The 20,968-nt window shown below is 43.4% G+C and overlaps 1 protein-coding gene across 1 annotated transcript in view; it reads right to left on the bottom strand.

Moving 5' to 3' along the window:
• Positions 1–20,968, bottom strand: part of T265_02737 (hypothetical protein) — a gene marked incomplete at both ends in the record, with an annotated part of 34,326 nt that overhangs the window by 2,374 nt on the left and 10,984 nt on the right. The window contains 5 exons of the mRNA XM_009167052.1: positions 2,956–3,037; positions 10,606–10,710; positions 13,895–13,969; positions 16,941–17,044; positions 18,549–18,714. Of these exons, the coding sequence (XP_009165316.1) occupies positions 2,956–3,037; positions 10,606–10,710; positions 13,895–13,969; positions 16,941–17,044; positions 18,549–18,714 (532 nt within the window). The remainder of the gene's footprint in view (positions 1–2,955; positions 3,038–10,605; positions 10,711–13,894; positions 13,970–16,940; positions 17,045–18,548; positions 18,715–20,968) is intronic.

Here is a 20,968-nt window from a genome sequence, read left to right as displayed (position 1 = left end):
AGTGGGTGGTTAATCCACATACTCGTGGTCTGTCCGATTCATTTCCTTGGTTCGGTGGGAGAATCGAGCCCAAATGTCGTTGTACGTGAAACTGACTCATTTCAGGTATACCAGCTAGTCAAGGTCAAATGGTTAGGCCGATCAATATGTGTACTTCGAATGACAGATGGCCATCTACTTCAAGTAGCCCGTATCGCCCAGTCCTTGACTGAGTGGAAACGACTCCAAAAGTCGTCAGTTTGTAATCTGAAGAAAAGTTTGAAATCTCTTTCAGTCAACCTGTTTCTGGATGAGAATTCCGCGACGAGACAAACAAATAATCGAACGAGGACAAGAGCACTGCATGACAAAGTGTTCGTTACGGAAAAGGAGATACAACAGATATAAGCAGTCATCTGATGATGAGGGTAGGCTCCTGGTGGTCTGACGCCAAATTCGACAACCCGGGAATTTTCGGGTGGAGCTGTTCTGCATTCCGCTAGTTGCTGTGTCAGGCGTGTATATAGCACGAACACAAGCCTACACAAGGAGAGAACTCCGAGGTGCGTCGCGGACTCCGTTACCATTAACAGCGCACTATTTCAAAGCCAGATCGCATTTGCTGATCCTCAAGCCACCGCTTCAATACGACCTTCTTCAGAGAATGATCATTCTAGCTCAAGCTAGGTGCTCAGTATTCGCAGAATGGAATGGAAGTTTCGAAAGATATGACGTGTCCCTGTAGATTAAATTAATCGGGCAATCGAGTCCAGAGTACCAGTCTAAGCTTTTGAGCCCCGTCTAGGCATCCCGGAGTCCCAGCGATGCTGGGAAATTATTCCACCAAACTTTTCCGCTACAAGTATGATTGCTCCGGTATACAATGAAATTTGGTGAGACACAACAATATAAAAGTAGATTGGTTTTTTTTGTTTGAGCACATGCGCAACAAAATGCAACATTTTGGCGCAAATTGTTTCACCCCACTCGTAAAGGTTTTGCAGCTAGGAGCATTGTGCGGCTAATGGGCCCCCTCAAGCTAATCTACATTCAACATTCGGCCTCACCGGTGGCCTGTCTCAGATGCGCACACAGAAGGGGGAAGCAAATGTTGGATGAGCTGATGGATTGCCACCTTATCACAATGGACTAACTTGGGAGTCCTACTGTCTGGGCGTCAAGCCCTCTGCTCACCAATCTGATCTCAATATCTATACCGTAGACAAGCCCCTCGAATGCACTTTCTGTCCCTCAGCTGCCTGAACGTGAATCAGGGCCCGTAAGGTTAAGATACCATTGGAGCAGTCTAAGCACGCACACCGAGCATGATGGTCCGGTCATGGTGGTTTTCGTTGCCCGGTCTCAGATGTGCACACAGAAGGGAGAAGCAAAAGTTGGATGAGCTGATGAATTGCCACCTTATCACAATGAACTGACTTGGGAGTTCTACTGTCTGAGCGTCAAGCCCTCTGCTCACCAATCTGGTCTCAATATCTATACCGTAGACAAGCCCCTCGACTGCACTTTCTGTCTCTCAGCCGCCTGAACGTGAATCAGGGCCCGTAAGGTTAAGATACCATTGGAGCAGTTTAGGCATGCACACCGAGCATGATGGGCCGGTCATGGTGGTTTTCGTTGCCCCTATCACACTGCCGAGACTGAGACAACTTTGCTCTTGACTGAATGGCCGGCTAAAACCATGATTTCCACCGAACAGAAGGAAGACGAATCCGGGTGCTGAGGCTGTGACAGTAGAGCTGGTTTTGGTATCAGTATCAAGTCCGTTTGACTTTGAAGCGTCAATGATCGCGAACCAGAAAAATCTAGAGAGGTGCTACGGCACCGGTGCCACAATAGGAAATCGCCAACTGTGAAGGACTTAGCTAATCACTGGATGATGGAGATTGCTTCCGAGTTGTAGCGGTCACTCGCTGGATCAGGCGTCACGAACACTCAAATCACGTAACCATTCCTGTGCGCGCGAGTGCGTGTTTTTGGGCTGAGTTGCATGCCTGCGCAATGTGAAGAGGGGGTTGGCCATTTGTGTTTGATAATTGCACGAACATGAACACAACCTGACCTGATGTGATTGAATTTCCTAAGCTTTGTGCGTGACGCAGGTGGTAGACGCGTAAACAAAAATGCATGGGTAATTGTAGTGTCGGCCAAGGTTGCAAGGGAGCCAATTAGCCGCACAATCCTGCGCCAAAATGTTGCGCTTTGTTGCGTATGTGCTGGAGCCAAAAACCATCCTAATCTACGCCCATATTTTTGCAGCTCACTAAACTTCATTGTCCACTGAGGTGAAAAATCTGGTGGAATAATTTTCCAACATTGCCCAGACTCCGGGATGCCTGAATGGAGAGTTTGGACTGGTACTCTGAACTCAATTGCCCGATTACTTTAATCTCTCAGGGACACGTCATAGCTTTCGAAAATTCCATTCCATTGTGCGCCGCTACAAGTGCGACAGAAATTGTTACGTGATTTGAGTGTATGACGCGTGTTCCGCTGAGTGACGGCTACAGAGTTTAGCAGAACCTTTGCAATGACACATGCTCCAGTTTGATCTACAGGTGGGGTGGATGAGCTCTCAAACAACCGCCTGGAGTGCTTCGAATCACAGCGTTGTATGCTCATGCTTACGAAATCGCCTAATTACGTGTAACCGAAATGATGAAACGGTTCTAGGAAAGTTAATACACTAGCATGTTGTCTCAACTCACTTGTTATGGAGTTTAATGACTCAAAAACTAATGAAATTCTGATAGAATGATAAATTTATCCGAGTACTGTGAGAAAATCCTCCTCTGCATTTTCCGATTGGCGTTGAGGAAAGCGAGGTGAAGTCTACGATAGAATGCCCGATTTATTGATAAAAATCTTACACTGAGTTCTAATGATTATTGGAATTTATGTCACAAAAATGTCTGCTTAGATATATTATCAACCTCCACACAAAGATACACTTCTTACCTGTATAAGACTGTCCACCATAGGTATCTTCTGATGAGAGATTCACGAAATCTGCTGAACTCGTCACTCCACAGCACTTGAGCTGGAAAGTTTTGGGAAGAACAGTTCTCTTGAATAAGAATACAAATTTGTAAACAGTCGCAGATCAAATTTCTAGTACACCATCCTTCCCTGAGTAGATCTCATCTGAGAAGACTGTTTCAAATTCACCACACTTTTTGGTCATTTGTTCGCTCGCTGAGCAAACGTTTCATCCTCAATCAAGGTGACGTCATAATTGCAGCCTAGTCGAGTGTAGCGATGGGTCGCTGTGCCATCCAAACTGCTTGAGCAACCAGCATTCTTCCCGAAAGCACACCACATTTCCTCTTTGTGACCCCACAGAGAAGAAAACCTGCTAGAGCCAGGAAAGAAGCATATTCAGGTTCTCTCTCATATAAGAACATTTTGCCGTGGATAGATGTTTAGTTGTCTACCGTTGTCTAGTCGTTGTAAACACAGGTGACACACTAACCCAACACGTGACTTGAATTAGCTACGAAAACAGATATTCGCTGGAAAGTTGCACAGCTGAGTCAAACGAATGGAACTGGAGGATGGAATGAAGCTGTTAGGAGGCACTCCTAAAGAACATATTGCTCAACATTTCTCTCTTTCTATTTCAGCCTTTCATTGGACTGTTTTGTTCCATTCCATTCTTGATTCTTCGAATCTCGATATTGGCTGTTCAGTTGCTGCAGTATAATTTCCTCAAGGCTTTTTGTCTTCTCAATTTCGTGTGTAACTGACAAGGTTGATTGACTGATTAGTAGAGAACATAACACTGGCGACGGGAACCCTTCACGAACCCAAGAATGTCAATTTCAGCTGAGGATTTGAAATCAATCCTTCAACAACAACAAGCGCAATTTGAACAATCGCAATTGCGACTTATCCAGTCTCTCACTCAAGTCATCAATCTCCAAACTTCAGTTTCATCTCAAAGTGGTAGTTCACTATCCTTTGCGGATTCCATTGCTGCAACTATAACTGAATTTCACTATGAGCCAGCATCTGGTCTCACCTTTGATTCGTGGTACAGCCGTTGGGAGGATACATTCTTGAATGAGTTCACCGGCAAAGATGATGCGTGGAAATCCCGTCTCTTGGTACGGAAACTTGGAACCCTCGAACACGACCGGTTCACCAACTTTATCCTTCCACAACACCCAAAAGATTTGACTTTTGCGCAGACGGTGGACCAACTTCGCGAAATTTTTGGTGACCAACATTCACTTTTTAATGTCCGATACAACTGTCTCAAGTTGGCCAAGCGTGAGGCCGACGATTACGTTACTTTTGCCGGTATCGTTAATCGCGAATGTGAGAAATTCCAATTGCAATCGCTTACAGAAGATCAGTTCAAATGCCTCATTTTTGTCGCTGGACTTCAATCTTCTCAGGAATCAGATATTCGCACGCGATTGCTATCCAAACTTGAGCACGAAAAAGACATTACTGTGAAAGACCTCACCACAGAATGCCAGCGCTTGCGCAATCTCAAACATGATACCGCAATGGTACAGCAAAAGTCGCGATCGCCTATTTCCAGCAGCGTCATGACATTGAAGCGAACCGCTGTCACTCCTGGAAAAAAGCCACCAACATCATGTTGGTCATGTGGTGAATGGCATTATGCACGTTTTTGTCCATTCAAGAAACATCAGTGCCAAGCATGCCATCGTTGGGGCCATAAAGAAGGCTTTTGCCGTACCCACAATGCCAAATCACCATTAAACCCAAAGAACGATAACAGTCCGATGAAAGACTCAATCAAAAGGCGGACGTACAAGCAACGAATACAATCCAATTCTCTGTTTGCTACGTTTCAAGTTGAATTTGAATCCCGCAGGAAATACATAACAGTTTCCATCAACAATTTCCCGATCCGTTTGCAGCTTGACACAGCTTCGGATATTACATTAATATCACGTTCAGTTTGGGAATCAATTGGGAAACCTGTTTTATCCTCCACGCACCATCGGGCCAAAAGCGCCTCTGGTAGCACTTTAAAACTAACAGGCAAGTTGTCTTGTGATGTGTTATTCAACAATGTGCACTTCTCAGGAACATGCTATCTCACCGATTGTCCGAAATTAAACATACTCGGACTCGATTGGATCGAGAAACTTGACCTTTTCAGTGTACCTTTATCATCTGTGTGCAGTACTCTGAAATGTTCATCCTCCTCAGACATTGCAGAACACTTTACTAACACACTGAAGACAAAATTCAACGATGTCTTCCAAAGTGGCCTTGGATGCTGTACCAAAACCAAGGCAAGCCTCAAACTCCAACCTGCTTCCACACCAATTTTCAGACCGAAGCGTCCCGTGCCATTTGCTGCTCTCGCAACTGTGGAGAATGAACTTGTTCGTCTCCAGCAATCCGGAGTTATCCAGCCAGTAAACCACTCATCATGGGCAGCTCCCATTGTTGTCATCAAAAAAGCAAATGGCAAGGTGCGCATATGTGCTGATTATTCCACTGGATTAAACGCCGTGTTAGACTCTCACCAATATCCATTGCCGGTACCAGAAGATTTGTTCACCAAGCTCAATGGTGGAAGATGTTTCGCAAAACTGGATCTTGCTGATGCTTACCTTCAGATAGAAGTCTCTGATGACTCCAAAGAACTTCTGACAATTAACACACATCGCGGTTTGTTTCAATTTAACCGTTTGCCATTTGGGGTAAAATCTGCACCAGCAATATTTCAACAAACAATGGATGCCATGCTAAACGGTCTATCAGGAGTTGCTGCTTATTTGGATGACATCATTCTTACAGGTTCTAGTCAAGAAGAACTTCTGCATCGTTTACATTGCGTACTCGAACGGATTCAACAATATGGTTTTCGTCTACGTGCAGAGAAGTGCGCATTTTTTCTCACTTCTATCAAATATCTTGGATTTATTTTTGACGAACATGGTCGTCATCCAGACCCAGAAAATATTTCTGCCATACAACAAATGTCAGCACCGACGAATTTAGCAACCTTGCGCTCCTTTCTCGGTTTAGTAAGCCATTACAGTTCATTTTTGCCAGACATGCACCGTGTCCGTGAACCACTTAATCATCTTCTAAAAAAGGATGTGCCTTGGAACTGGTCACATCAGTGCCAGTCCGCTTTTGACAAAGTAAAGTCATTTCTCAGCTCTGATCTACTACTCACACATTACAATCCAGCCCTGGACATTACTGTTGTTTCAGACGCATCCAACTATGGTATTGGAGCTGTCATCTCTCACGTTTTCCCCGACGGAAACGAAAAAGCAATTGCCCACGCAGCTAGATCCCTAACAGTTACCGAGCGCAATTATGGTCAAATTGAAAAAGAAGCTTTAGCAATAATCTTCGCCATCAAGAAGTTCCACAAAATGCTCTATGGACGTCATTTCACGCTCATCACTGACCATAAGCCCCTTCTCGCCGTTTTCGGATCCAAGAAAGGCATCCCTGTTTACACAGCCAACCGTTTGCAACGTTGGGCTACAATGCTTTTGGGCTATGACTTCTCCATCAAGTACCAGTCTACTGATGCTATTGGCCAAGCTGATGCATTATCAAGACTCATGGATTCTCAACGTCAACAACCCGAGGATGCTGTTGTTGCCTCGATAACGGTGGAACCAGAAGTTAACGCAGTGCTTGCTACTACAATCCGTGCACTCCCAGTTACTTCCGCCATGGTTCGCGACGCCACTGCTCGTGATCCGTTACTTCAAAATGTACTCCATTTTCACCGCACACAATGGCCTGCAGTATGTTCCGATAAACAACTTCAACCGTTCTACCAACGTCGATCCTCACTTTCCGAGGTTGATGGTTGTTTACTCTTCGCAGAACGAGTAATTGTGCCCCCGGAATTACGGAGTGATGTCCTCAAACAATTTCATTTTGGACATCCCGGTATTAACTGCATGAAGGCGCTAACACGTAGTTATGTCTACTGGCCGAGCATGGATAAGCAGTTAGAAGAACTTGTAAGCAAGTGCTCCAAATGCCAACTATCTGCGAAATCCCCTCTGTTAGGAGGCACCCCTAACGAAAATATTGCTCAACATTTCTCTCTCTATTTCAGTCTTTTATTGGACTGTTTTGTTCCATTCAATTCTTGATTCTTCGAATCCCGATATTGGCTGTTCAGTAGCTGCAGTATAATTTCCTCAAGGCTTTTTGTCTTCTCAAGTTCGTGTGTAACTGACAAGGTTGATTGACTGATTAGTAGAGAACATAACAGAAGCAACGCGCGATTCCTCAATATTTACTGAGTTCACAATGAGCGTCACCACGTTCTTTGCTGCATCAGAATGCGTCTTCGTCATAACATATCGTTTTGGTCATTCTTGACCAGATGAACAAACTGCCTGTTTTGTCACGGAGCGAGGTTGGCTGGACTGGCATATGAATAACAACTATGCCAGTTAGCTGAACGTCCACAGTACCGACTTATATCCAAAAAAATTCACTTTTTCTCAAAAAAACTCCTAAAAAAGGCTCTCATACGATGAAATTCTTCTTACACGGCACAGAAGGCGCGCAACGCAATTTCTGTTGGTCACGTTTACACGGAAAACCTTGATCTTCTGCGGAACCATTTCTGGTCCCAGACGAAGGCTCTTTAGGGGCCTGATATTGGGGTTGACCAACAATAAAATGTGCTATCACTGTCATCATCACCAACTGCCCTTTTTCTTTTTTTTCCAGTCTGTTTCTCCCATTACTACGATCGTTTTTACATCTGCTGTCAATATTATCATCATTATCATCGTCAGCGTCATCGGGCAGTACCATCAGCTTAGGCCTCCACGCTTGGGTTCGACAAGATGTTACATGTCAGCAAAATTCCTGCACTAGAATAGACAACATAGAGAAAAGCAAACTCGTTTAATACCAGTTTATTTTACTCACTTCATTCCATTCCGAACTGCACAGGTGATACCAGATGAAATCAATAAATGACCTTGTAGCGTTGGTTCTACATTTTCAGGAATAATCCAAAACTCTCATTAAACTGGAAAAGATACAGCGGTTGACAGACAACCTTGGAGGTTCGGTAAAACCTCCTTAAATCATGAAATTGTGGAACCTAAAGCACACATGTACAGCCAAACACATGGAAGAGCACTGTTGGGCAGCGCGAGCTTAAACACGTGAACCAAGGGCGACAGTGGACTGATCTTGGGACGTGCATAGTGCAGAGGTCATGGTGCCTGTGTGGACAGGATGTGGTCATCATCATCATCGTCGACAACACGACATCAAAACCGATGCTTGACTGCCGTACAACCATGATTTATTTCAAAGCCTTGTTGTAAGAAAAACAGTAAAGGTGGACGGGGTGGGGACTTATTGCTAGCTTACCACAATCGTTCAGAGCTGCCTATACCTGCAGACATTCACTCAGACGCTCGGGATAGGAACTGACAATAAGAACGCCACTGACATCAGTTGGCAACCACATCTTGTAGTGTCTCCAACCAGGCACAGTGAGGATCACGCGGTCCCCATCCTGGAAGGCGAGTAGCACCGACAGCACCCAAGCGTTTCGTGATCTCCTTCATACTCCTCTGCCAAATCAACGGTTGGCTATCTCTCTGTTTACGCCACTCCGTGTTGGGCATGGAAAACAGCACTCTCTTCGGCAAACGATGGTTCGGTATACGCAACACATGTCCCAACCAACGCAGCTTGTGGTGCTGGACACATTCTTCTATGGAAGTACCCGTCGCACAACCGAAACGCGCTTTCTAACTGCCTCGTTACGGATTCGCCGATACCAACCCACACGAGCTATGTTTCTGAGACAACGATTGTCGAACACCTGAAGAAGTCTCAGTTCCGCTGCTCGAATAGGCCAAGTCTCATATCCATACAACAAGACAGCCCGTACTGTAGCTTGATACATACGTCCCTTCAGATTCAGGGATAAACCATTCTGCATAGGTAGGTGTCTCAAATTAGCGATCTGACAACACTCGCTGCTGCCGCAGTGATATTGATTGGCTTGGGTCGGTTTGATTGCATTCAACGGCCTGTCTGACGCCATAGGTGTCTCAAATTAGCGATCTGACAACACTCGCTGCTGCCGCAGTGATATTGATTGGCTTGGGTCGGTTTGATTGCATTCTCTCAACGGCCTGCAAAGCATCAGTGGGGTCAGCTTTGTGGTTTGCGTCTCTCATATGTTGGCCGACTGAACTGCTTACCGACGTCGTCTTATCGCTGACAATTGTTTCTTTATTTCCTGACCAGGCTGATTTGTCATGTGTGCAACCTGTCCTGTATCACAGCCGTGCTACACGGTTTGACCTTAGTCCAGTCACCACACAGTTGAGAAGCGTGGTGACAACGAAAACGGTCTGCAGATTCTATGATAGAGCCAGTCTGTCGCCAAGTAGAGGTTAGTAGATTCAAGCATACCAGCTGTGGTGGCTTGACACCTTCATAAAAAACCATTCATGCTATATGAGCGTATCGGAATCCCCTTTTTCCCATTATATTTTTGCACAGTTTGATTGCATCTCGTAGAGCCAATTTTCAGGAGCACAGAATGAATAAACCGACGCATAACTTCGCTCAAATAACAATTATTCGGCAGCACTTGGTTTCCCACATTTGAACCAGTGGTGCAAATCACAGGTTCCTCAACCAAAACAATTGTGCTGACTACCAAATTGGGTTTCGCTACTTCAATGATGTTGAATGTCTGTCAGTACAGTGGTATCCCGAAAACAGCCATCCTTCAAGTCGTCAACGTCCAAAAAGTCGACAGAACATTTTAATCTTGCAAACTATCTGTGATCCAGAACGACTTTTGTGATTTTGTGTTTTTATTCATCCTCTGGCCAGAAAAAGTCGTCATCCTTAGTCAGAAATGATAGTTCAGACGCAGAAAATCAGAGGCTCCCAGCATGTGCCGTCGGAGTAGTGGTAACACTCTTGCCTTGCATTTCAAATGTGCGGAGTTCAAACCCCGGCACGGCCAAGGACATGCACTGCGGGTGAAAGTTGAGTCCACCGTCTCACCTCTTTGGTATGGACTCAAGAGAATGATTACTCCAGGATCAGAGGGCGTGTTCAGACGACAGTCATGTAAGTGCATTCTACAAATCCCGCAACCGCCAGCAACTGTCAATGTTTCTGTTGTCCCAGGATGATAAAGTTTGTCACAGACCATTGCATCTGGCGTCGACCCAAAGGGGCAGATCATCAGTCATTCAGTCATCTATTCACCTGGAAGCCATCTACCAAGACTACGTTGGTCCTACAGACTGTGGCCAGTAGCATATTTTTCCAAAATACACTAGTCATTATACGAGTACGTTTGGTAGTTGGCTTGTTCGCTGAGCTGGGCAACTGGATTGCAAACGTTTCATCACCAATCGAGGCGACACCATCAGTGCATTAGCGTAGTGGTGCGTAGCGATGGGTTAGTGGTTGTGCCCAGCTCAGCGAAAAAGCCAACGACCCTACCTGAGCTACCAACATATTCCTCCATAAAAAACGAGTACGTATTTAAAGATGGTTCTTTGTTTTACGCACGTCAGTTTTTATTTTGACATTATAAAGTTCTGAACATAAGCATTTCCAATCGAATTGACTCACCGGAGGCTGAATCAGTCCAACAGTCAGACTGTCCACTGTGTTTGCTTCCATTGACGTATATGCCTTCACACTTTTCGCGAATACCTCTACCACATAATCAGCTATCTGAAAGTGAAATCAGGACAGATCAGGGATGTATGAAAGAACTGGGTGAACTCAGTTCGTTCTTATATGGGGATTACATTGTGCAGACGAAGGCTTTCCTCGATACACAAAAGTGAATTTAGACACCAGTGTCTGGAAATGCATTTCTAAGAGTGTCGCAGTGTCTATGAGACAGAAACCGCTAGAGACTCTGAATATATATATATAATCTNCCATTGACGTATATGCCTTCACACTTTTCGCGAATACCTCTACCACATAATCAGCTATCTGAAAGTGAAATCAGGACAGATCAGGGATGTATGAAAGAACTGGGTGAACTCAGTTCGTTCTTATATGGGGATTACATTGTGCAGACGAAGGCTTTCCTCGATACACAAAAGTGAATTTAGACACCAGTGTCTGGAAATGCATTTCTAAGAGTGTCGCAGTGTCTATGAGACAGAAACCGCTAGAGACTCTGAACATATATATATATATATATATATATATATATATAATCTGGGTTTCTGCTGAAAAAATTCCTCGTTCACTATTCCATTTTGTTTGAACTTGCTCTGTTGATGATATTCATCCTTCAGAAGAAGACAGCGATACGAACAAATCAAGCACTTGTTGCCTCTACAACGTGATTCTCATAAGTTGTAGATCCCAAAAAGGTGATTCGTCTGTTCAGGAGGTAGTACGATACCCCCTGAAGGTGGCTTATTGAGAAGGATTACGACGCTCACGCCACTGTCTCCTCAAAAGCCTCAACTTCATTCTCAGTTACCCCTCCTTGATATGGTGAATCACTTTAGGTCCTACATCCAAAATTGTAACCAAAGTTTAACTCCTCCACCAACTAATCTCAGAAAGCTGTTCTAGCCTGTCACCATCAACGAAAACCTCCAGCATAATGTGGGCTGAGTTTGATTTAGACGTGCAGCTCGTCAAATGTCTGCTGATATTTTCACGAATCAACAAGATCAACACCTCGTCGTGTGTAAATTGATTGTAGTTCCATGTGCTGCTAATCTAGCCATGACTGATTTATGTAACTAAATCCTTCATAGTACTCAACCCCCGCGATGATATAGAATAAAGTACAGGCTCGTGAGTTTTCGTCTCTCTCCCCCACCTTTACGAGAAAAATCAGAAACAAAACAAAACTAGCCTGGAGGTGAACTGGTTGGAAAATACGTCAGCTGCCGTAGTTTTTCAGACTTAAACTCAAGGCCTAATTGAGCTAGGTCAGTGATTGAAGCGCATACTAACTGAATGAAAGATGAGTGGTTCAAACCCGATCTTTGAATCTCGACCTCTGTCTAGGATTGGGCAGCTTTGAGTTATCTTGGCCCCAGTGCTGTCTTCGAGTGGCTTAGCAGCCGTGCACCAAAATATGTTACAGCTAAACGATTAATTCTTTTTGTTACTGATAGAATTCCTGAAAAATTATTCCCAGATGGAATAATCAGCCAGTTTAGGGATGTCAAGCAGATAAGGTTTTCCGCAAAGAAACCAAGCTCTGAAAACGTGCCTTGGAAACTCATCTATTTGTAGCTGTTGCCGAAAAGTACTAGTCTATGACTCAGGCAATAACAAAACGAACGACAATCAACGCGACACCTGTTGGGCAGTAACACAGAGCTTCCACCTATCTCTAAGAAAGTGACTGGCTCACGACTCTATGGGTCAGGGAAGACAAGCAAGTACAAGCTAGCTTGGATTAGAATAGTGATAAGTGAGCTCACTAAAACACCAACAACCTCAGTGTTTGAAATCTTGTCACTTTTGTTTAAATATAGATAAAATTTAGGCATGGTTTCAACTCTCAAACGACTGCGTAATCACTATTTTTATGTGCACTCCTAATTGCTTTACAGCTGGTGAACAGCATGTGTTTGCTTCATACGAAAGTATGAAGTGTTTGACAAGGAAATCGTTCACCGAGCAAGTTTCATAAACGCATCCACAACGCAGCATGATGTGTTTCCAGTGAACATGCTGTGTGCGGCTCCTACTGGCTGTGGAGTCTTATATGATGAGCGGTGATTGAATGGAATGTCTTATTCTTGCAACGACGCCCTTTTCAGGTTGTCAATATGAATAGAGCGTTCGTCGAAGATAACATCGTTTGACAGATGTGCCGCACGTCTGATGTCAAAGTTGTCATGTAAAGTGAATAACGGCGACGCATTTTTAACTGGACACGTGGGTAAAGGCTCAGTGAGTTCTCCACTTAACACAAATTCAAGTTGGATCTCTGAATTCATGTTGAATTAAGGAACAAGACTGATCAAAATTCGGGGAACCGCCTGTTTACGCCATATCTTTTAGGGGCAATCCCTCAGACAGGGGTTCAATTCTGGTGTTTAGGCAAACCAAGGTTGAAAAACACGCTCACTAGTGTGAAGAAAAGGTGCCACTCGACAATATATCTACCCCATACAACTGATGACCTTGCGTTTAGTTGATTCAAGTTGCACAAACGGGCCGTATAGTTAGTAAGACCGGTGGGCATTTTGAGCTCAACTAGACTTGTCGTGCGGGTGGGTTAAAATTTTTTTAGGTTGAATAAAAATATGTGTGTCAGGTAACAAACAACTACTTAAGTAACGCTGTTGTGATGCCCGGTAGACTGCAGCACATTTAGCTGGTGGACATCATAAACGAGAGATTCAATTGAGTCTCCCGTAAAAACCAGATTGATTTGCAGATGAGTGTATTTCTCGAAAACAGTGCAATTTGGGTTCAAGTAGATCATAAGGTTGACGGAAACTCGGGGACTGCGCCTACCTGATGAGCCCGAAGTGGAAGGGCGAAACCGGTCGTGGGCTGTCGAAGAGTTTTCAGCAACCTTCTGAGTAGTTTCCTTTATGAAAAGATATTGTAACTTTTTCAACCTATTCTCAGATGCGCAACCAGGGTGCCTTCGCACCATCTCTCGTATGTTGTCCGAAGTGCGTATCGCAGCTAAAGCCCAGACTGGCAACTAACACATGAGCCTGCAGATTTCATGAAAACGTCGGTATGCTAACATCTAAAACCCAGGATGACGATGGCAAACACTGCACACATTCTAAGGGTGTTTAACTGTACTGAACCCCGATATCAAAGACCTCCTCAATGAGCAACAGTTGGCTTGTAATGTGTGACGTTATTGAGGAGCATTTGAGCAGCATATGGTTGAAACACTACTCACCTTGTCTTTGTTGGCAAAGTAGATTGAGAAACAAGCCATAACTGCCAAAGCCAAAACCCCAACCAGTGCGGCATACTGAAATTGCACGAGAATGGACGAGAAGGGGAGCATTAAAGTGTGGGATTCATACGAGTAGCTTTCAATCGATAAGTACTTGTGCAAAGCGTAGGCAGAGCAGGGTAAGCATTCAGACAGTCCTTACGTAATTGTTCTCAAATTATCGATGCCAAACGTGTTCTTTTGATACATTAGCATAATAGACATGGGAAGGAACATAGGGCAACCGGTTCTTTAAAGAAGCTTCGCTGGGAGCAAACGTGACAGGGAACAGTAAAACGGATGGCTCCACCTCCAGTTGGTTACCTTGCCAACCAAACGACTGATTTTTAACAAGCAAATTGTTACAGCGAGTTTTACCAACAGTAAGTTTCTATGGGAGAGATACGGCAACTAATGTTTTAGCTGTCACGGTTCCATTGCCAGACAGCTGAACACTGCATTGTGTTCAGTCCCCCTGTCCAAAGACGCACCATTTCATCCATCACCTGACAAAACGCCTCAATGTATGTGAAGTTTTATGGTCGAAATATCTTCTACATGTTTGGATCAAAGCATTTGCTTTTAATTATGCCAGCATGCAGTTAACGTTTTTTCCTAAAATGATTCGGAATACCGCCTAACATGATTCACTTCTCCACTTAACTGGTGAAATTTATGCCAATGTACAGATTGCAGACACATGACAAATTTAGAGGAGGACACTCGAAACTAAAGTGTTTGTGTTTGCAGAATGGTAAAGCATTTAGAATCCTGAATTAAGTCTTTTCACACGCACTTGCAGAAGGGATCTATTTAAACATTTTCTAAGAAACATCTGAAATCTACGGGCTTAGAACGATGGAACCGCGGAATAAACTTGCACCGAGCAACATTTTCCATCTTTTAACATCAGAATTGTTCCATACTTTCAGTGAGGCAGTAATAATATAACGTTCAATAGTTGAGACTTGCTATCCTATTACTAGCGGAACGGTATATACCACTAATGCAGCGTGCAAGTAGCCTATGGTCTGGTATACAAACTCCACCTCCGCGTTTGATAGATGGTGAAGTTTACTGCGGAAATGGTGAAGCCCCTTTACATGGTCTGGTCACTAAATGTCCAGGAATATTCAAGAGGACGAGTGAGAATGTCCAGTTTGAAAAAAAAACATTGTGCAAATGAGCTGTTCACTTTCGTCTCTAATAACGTGTAGCTACTTGGTTCGTGCTATCCAATAAATGATTTCGTGGCTTTTCTCCCTTACTAGTATTCGAGTGCAACCGCCCGATCGTTCCACTGTTCTGATACCAGTTGAGGTCATCTGACATCTCTGCTGACTAAATTCTGGAGAATTTTGAGAAAATGATATCGATAGACCTTGTGGCATGATTAAAACAAATTCCCTACCTACATGGTAATAGAAGACAAAGCTAACTACCATGTCAAGGTGATTACCCCTGACCGAGTTTCAAACTGGAGGAAGGGACCTCATCAAATACGTGGCGCTTGCCACGTGGTTGTGCGCGTCCCTCATTAACTTCCGGTTTTCAGCGCCGTACATCTGTTGAGATATCGCCCTGGTGAGCTCAAAAAACCTCGCCTAGACCTTTTTGGCGGAAAATGTCTTCCAGAATAGTTGATTAGAAAATATTTTGTCAAAAGTAGCCTATGTTCTATTCTTGTTCTACTTCAGTTGACTCAGATTAGTAGTTTCTAGCTCAAACAGGAGGATGACTCATGAATTGGTGACAAATGTCACAAAACACATTCATTTTGTCTTTTAATTGTCATTCACATTGTCTCACACCTTTAATGCAGCTCAGTTAACTTTTATATCTCTGAAGTGGTCTGAATACATTCCTCGTGAGGCAATATGACACGTCCTAGGACTTTTCCACGTCATCAGTGGTGAAAAATTGCGTTTATATTTTCATGTATTCTGCATTTAAGTTTTCTACTTTGGACGAGAAACAAGAGAGGCGAGAAAAGGCGATGGGACCACCAGCGTTTCCTACACCACATGAATTCTAATCCACAGATGATCAATCAAAGCCTTCCCTTTCAACTAACTCTAAGAGCGAAATGAAGATGAGCCCACCTCATCCAATTCAAATCACATGTGCACTGCGTTTTCTTATGCAGGACACACGCGGGTATCGGCTGCATATTGATTTCTCCTCCATGAATGTGCGTACACGTGACCTTAGGAGGATGGATCAAGGTTGCCTGTAGATTCGAGCAAGCTTGGCTGACCAATTCACATGCATTGTTTTGCAAAATGCAGAACAATGAAGTCATAAACAAATGTCATTCTAGTAAACAAACGGTTTGCGAAAAGTTGCTTCGGTAAGGTTACCAAGTCAGTGTTGAAAAAACGTTAAAAACTGGGCTTCCTCGGTCCCATGGTTGCTCACACATGTTAAGTTACTTGATAGCGAGATGAATTGTCCGAAATCATCGAACCAGATTTGAAACCCCACGGCTAAGGACACACATCGGTATGCCAGAGAACAGCTTCATTGTGTTATCTTTTCTTTCGTGCGCGAAATAGTCACAAGCTACATAAATCATACAACTCAGCATCTGTCCCAGATAATGAATGAGCATTCCTCATTCCGGTGGAGAAACGACAAAGTAAGGTGCGTCACAAGTACAGTCGTAGCCCACGTAATCGATATCAAGCACTAGATCAATTCTGCTGAATCTCCTAGCTTGATTTGCACGTAAACATATCAATCTAATATGCTAAAAATCACTCATAAAGCCTAAAGTAGTCATCAGTTGTTGCCCGTCATCAGAAACGTCAAGCGAGGGCAGAGATTCTTCAACAGCCAATCAAATTGTGCTACAAGTTGAGTTCTAACAAACCGATACACCTTGGTCCGCACCACATCTTAACACTACTGTGTATCGAGTCTTATTCACACTGATGATTGTTCACGTTAGCCAATATGATATCAAATCTCAAATCTGTTTTCAAACAACTTTCTGTGTCAAACTTACGAGGTATAGCAAGACTTTATAGTTGCAGCAAGCTCCGCAATATCCAATGATCGAGACGATGGCAAATATAGCTCCCAAGACAAACAGAGTGATTCCGATGGGGGCTGTAGAAAGAATAATGAAAAATGATGTGCTGAAAACATGATTTTACACTGCACCATCGCTGATTTTAAATATATATAAAAAACTGTTTCTAAGCGGTTACCTAACGCTTTTTGGTAAGTTACAGCTACCAGTAGTGTCATCTGAATTCATGGAGTGTTGGTGCAGAACTGCCCCTGGGGCGCGATTCCCTACAACACGTTTATATTGGAAGTAGCTAAAGCCTTTTAAGTGCACAAATCACCATGATTTATCTATTGTCCGTTACACTGTATTTGGTCTAGGAAGATTAAGGTTGATATTTGGTGTATACAACTCATATAGTGACTGAGGTACAAAGATTCTCTCAGAGAGCACAGACAAAGAGTGGCCAGAAGTGATGGGTAGAGTTAAAAAGAAAAGCAATCCCTTGGGCTGATTTGCACAAAAGTGAACAACTTGGCATTCGCGCGCCTGCAGAGGAAACGCTCAACTTGTACATTACCTTGGGGGTCAGATTATTACACAAGAAGAAACATGCTGCATTCGTATATGCAGATGATTGGACGTTTACTTCACACCGAAATGCACTATACACATGTCATAATGATATCGTACTTAAAGTGTCAAAGTACATTCTGTAGTAAGTATTGAGGTGCGCACTGAAAAGATAGTTACAACACCAGTGGCCCCAGTCTGGTAACATGTTACACACCTGCGAATACTTTCCACGTAGGATGGTGATACTTACCCGTTCTATCAAGCAGGAAATAAAAAGAAACCGCAGTTGGATGGTACAGACTGTGGCAGATGTTTAGTATAACTCATGAGCCACATTGATGTATGCCTGTTAACAAGCACACAGCTGGACATTCGCCCAAATGGTTGCCGTAGACCCTACCGAAGTGGGAGAGTGACGTTGGTGGATTCACACAAAGGCTTACGCTTCTATTATTGCTTTTTTCTAAATGTTTCCAATGGCCAGATGCTGTGCTAGCCAGAACGGCCAAACTATATTGCAGTATTTATAAATTAGAAACCTGTATGCATAAAACTGCCAACTGGATGATTTTGAACGCACGGGATTACTCTGCACGCATTTGAAGTTTATCCTAATTTCAACGATTTTTGCACCCAGTCTATTCCGTGCCTTTTGTCACCGGTCATTTGTGACCAACTTTCTGAGCGTAACAGGGGAAGAATGGTTTTCAGCTTTATCTTCAGCTTGTTCAGTAGTTGCGAACTATGTACCGTACATATTTGGAAGTTGAAAAACGGAGGATGCTGTCGTGATTGTCTGTATTTAGCAACACTCGGAGTATTTAAAGATGCAGTTGAAGGTAGCAATTCATTTTGGTGACGTGTTTGTTTACATAACTCTTTTTAGGTTGTAGATCACCATAAAAAATAGGTTACATGAATGAGACAAGTCACATGCTCTCTAGTTGTCGCTAAGCTGTTGAAATCTGCCTCAAATCGACACGGCAAAAACATCATTTGAAAGAAAAATGATAAAGTTCTACTCACAAGTAGCCGTCAGGATCCGGCCGATCAGTTCTGTAACTTGAGCAGCATCCTGAGTAACGGAGATCGATTGGAGGAGTGGATTGAGAAAGCCATTGATGAGTTTGTGCACTACATCTTGACCCCAGATCATCAAAGCACCAACCGCCAGGAGCACTAGACCCACAAGCTGATGAGAAGAATCGGGGAAAAGGGTTGTTTGTTATCATATTTTCCTATAAAAAGAGACTATCTTCAGATGTGGGTTAACGTACTACTTGTACACTTTTATAATCATTATGTTCCTATCCAACTGCAGGTTAATCGCACTGGTGACCGGATGTTGCAATGTTCAACTACCAACCAGGAAGTTGTGGATTCGAATCTGCGTAGATACCTAGTTCCCGATATGGACGAAACAAGTCTGCGATGCTTCTCGGTCTGCCAGCATTACCTGCACAATGGCGTATCGAGTAACATTTCGAAGTCTCTTACTACTTCTATGGAGCAGACAGTTTGCCCCATGGTTGTATGCTTGGCATTTCCAACGCTTAGTACCACTTAGTTTCAAAATTCCGTTTACGACACTGAAAGGTCGGCTAACATTTTTAACTTATTTTGCGCACTATAGTGAAAATTCACCACTTTAATCTCCACATACTACATACGGTGTTGGCCACGAGTTAAGTATCATTTTCCCGAAACATTCAATCGAGTGTTTTGTGATTCTACCAGGTAGACAGCTGAAGGTTCCCAGTTAACATCGCTAATGCACAATCCTAAAAAGAGTTCGAATAGCAATATCAGCAGATAGTTTGTAGCCCCAGTATTCTTTAATGCTCCCTGTGTGCTAAGGACGACGGTTCAGAAGAGCATCATTGCATGCAAAATGTCTCCGTTTTATCTAATTCNCGGGTTTGGGTTAGTGTAGGTAGAATTGGGCGCTAAGGGAGCCTTACAGCAACGCTGTAGTCGAGTGATCTACTTCGACCTAATCGAAAGTGAAGTAAACTCGTCACCGTTTAGTTCAAACGTTGACGTAGAAATCAGCAATTGCAGGTTCGTTCACTTTAGTTCTCTGCACACTGTCTATTGACAAGAAACTGTTGTTAAAAAAGTCTTGCAGGGTGTATGTGTGCATGTTGCATGCTAGTGACAAGGTTTATTGATCAAATTAACACTAAAGAAAATTTAGCCAGCCCGATTTTCATGCTGGACAAACTAAAAACGTCGAGGACTAAAGTAAGTCAAAATGTCTGAGGAAGCTACCTGAATCGCAAACGTCCAGTTGTTGGGGCATTACATTCTTCGGTTCACGACTAAAAAGGTTTTTCCGCTTCACAACAGGGTCGATATCTTACCAGACGTAAAAACAACCACCTTTGTTAACACATTCCAGTTGACGGTGATTAGCAATCCAATAAACGACGGAAAACCAGCAATTAACCATGTCCGAATTGACCGAAGGATCCGCTTCTACCTGTGTATTCATAGATGCATTCTGTTTTGCTGAAAGTTAGACGCTGCGTCAGACCCTGTTGAAAAAAAGTATTTGTCTTCTTTTCTTCAGTAAAGCATGGTGCATTGGAGTCATCATGAGAGTTGGAAGTTTCTTATGGCTACAACTAGACACTCATTTAAGTGGGTGGAACATTAGGTAAGAATCTGATCTCTTTGGCGACATATAGCCAAGAGAACCGAAGAGGCCAAAACTGCTACTGATGTTCTAATAAGGACAACAGCTCTCTAACTTCGGTTTATCTGAACTTCATCGCGGTGGTTCAGAATTTTCAACCAATACTCCTCTGGTGATTGTGTATCTTGCCACATGTCACTCATTGTCAACAGTGTAGTTTAGCTATTCTTATGTTTCATTGCGTAACGTGTGACGCACTAATAACCTAAAACAGCCTCATGCATTTGAAGGACTCTTCACTAGTGAATGCACTCTGATTCTGGTAGAGTGAGTCAGGCTAGAGCAGAATCAGAGTGCATTCACTAGTGAAGAGTCCTTCAAATGCATGAGGCTGTTTTAGGTTATTAGTGCGTCACACGTTACGCAATGAAACATAAGAATAGCTAAACTACACTGTTGACAATGAGTGACATGTGGCAAGATACACAATCACCAGAGGAGTATTGGTTGAAAATTCTGAACCACCGCGATGAAGTCCAGATAAACCGAAGTTAGAGAGCTGTTATCGTTATTAGAACATCAGTAACAGTTTTGGCCTCTTCGGTTCTCTTGGTTATATGTCGCCAAAGACATCAGATTCTTACCTAATGTCCCACCCACTTAAATGAGTGTCTAGTTGTAGCCACAAGAAACTTCCAACTCTCACGATGACTCCAATGCACCATGCTTTACTGAAGAAAAGAAAACAAATGTATTTTTTCAACGGGGTCTGACGCAGCGTCTAACTTTCAGCAAAACAGAATGCATC

The sequence above is a fragment of the Opisthorchis viverrini genome, assembly GCF_000715545.1.
Source record: "Opisthorchis viverrini unplaced genomic scaffold opera_v5_35, whole genome shotgun sequence".
Lineage (NCBI taxonomy): Eukaryota > Metazoa > Platyhelminthes > Trematoda > Opisthorchiida > Opisthorchiidae > Opisthorchis > Opisthorchis viverrini.
Note: the sequence above shows the minus strand (reverse complement) of the source record. Positions and strands in the feature narration are given on the sequence as shown.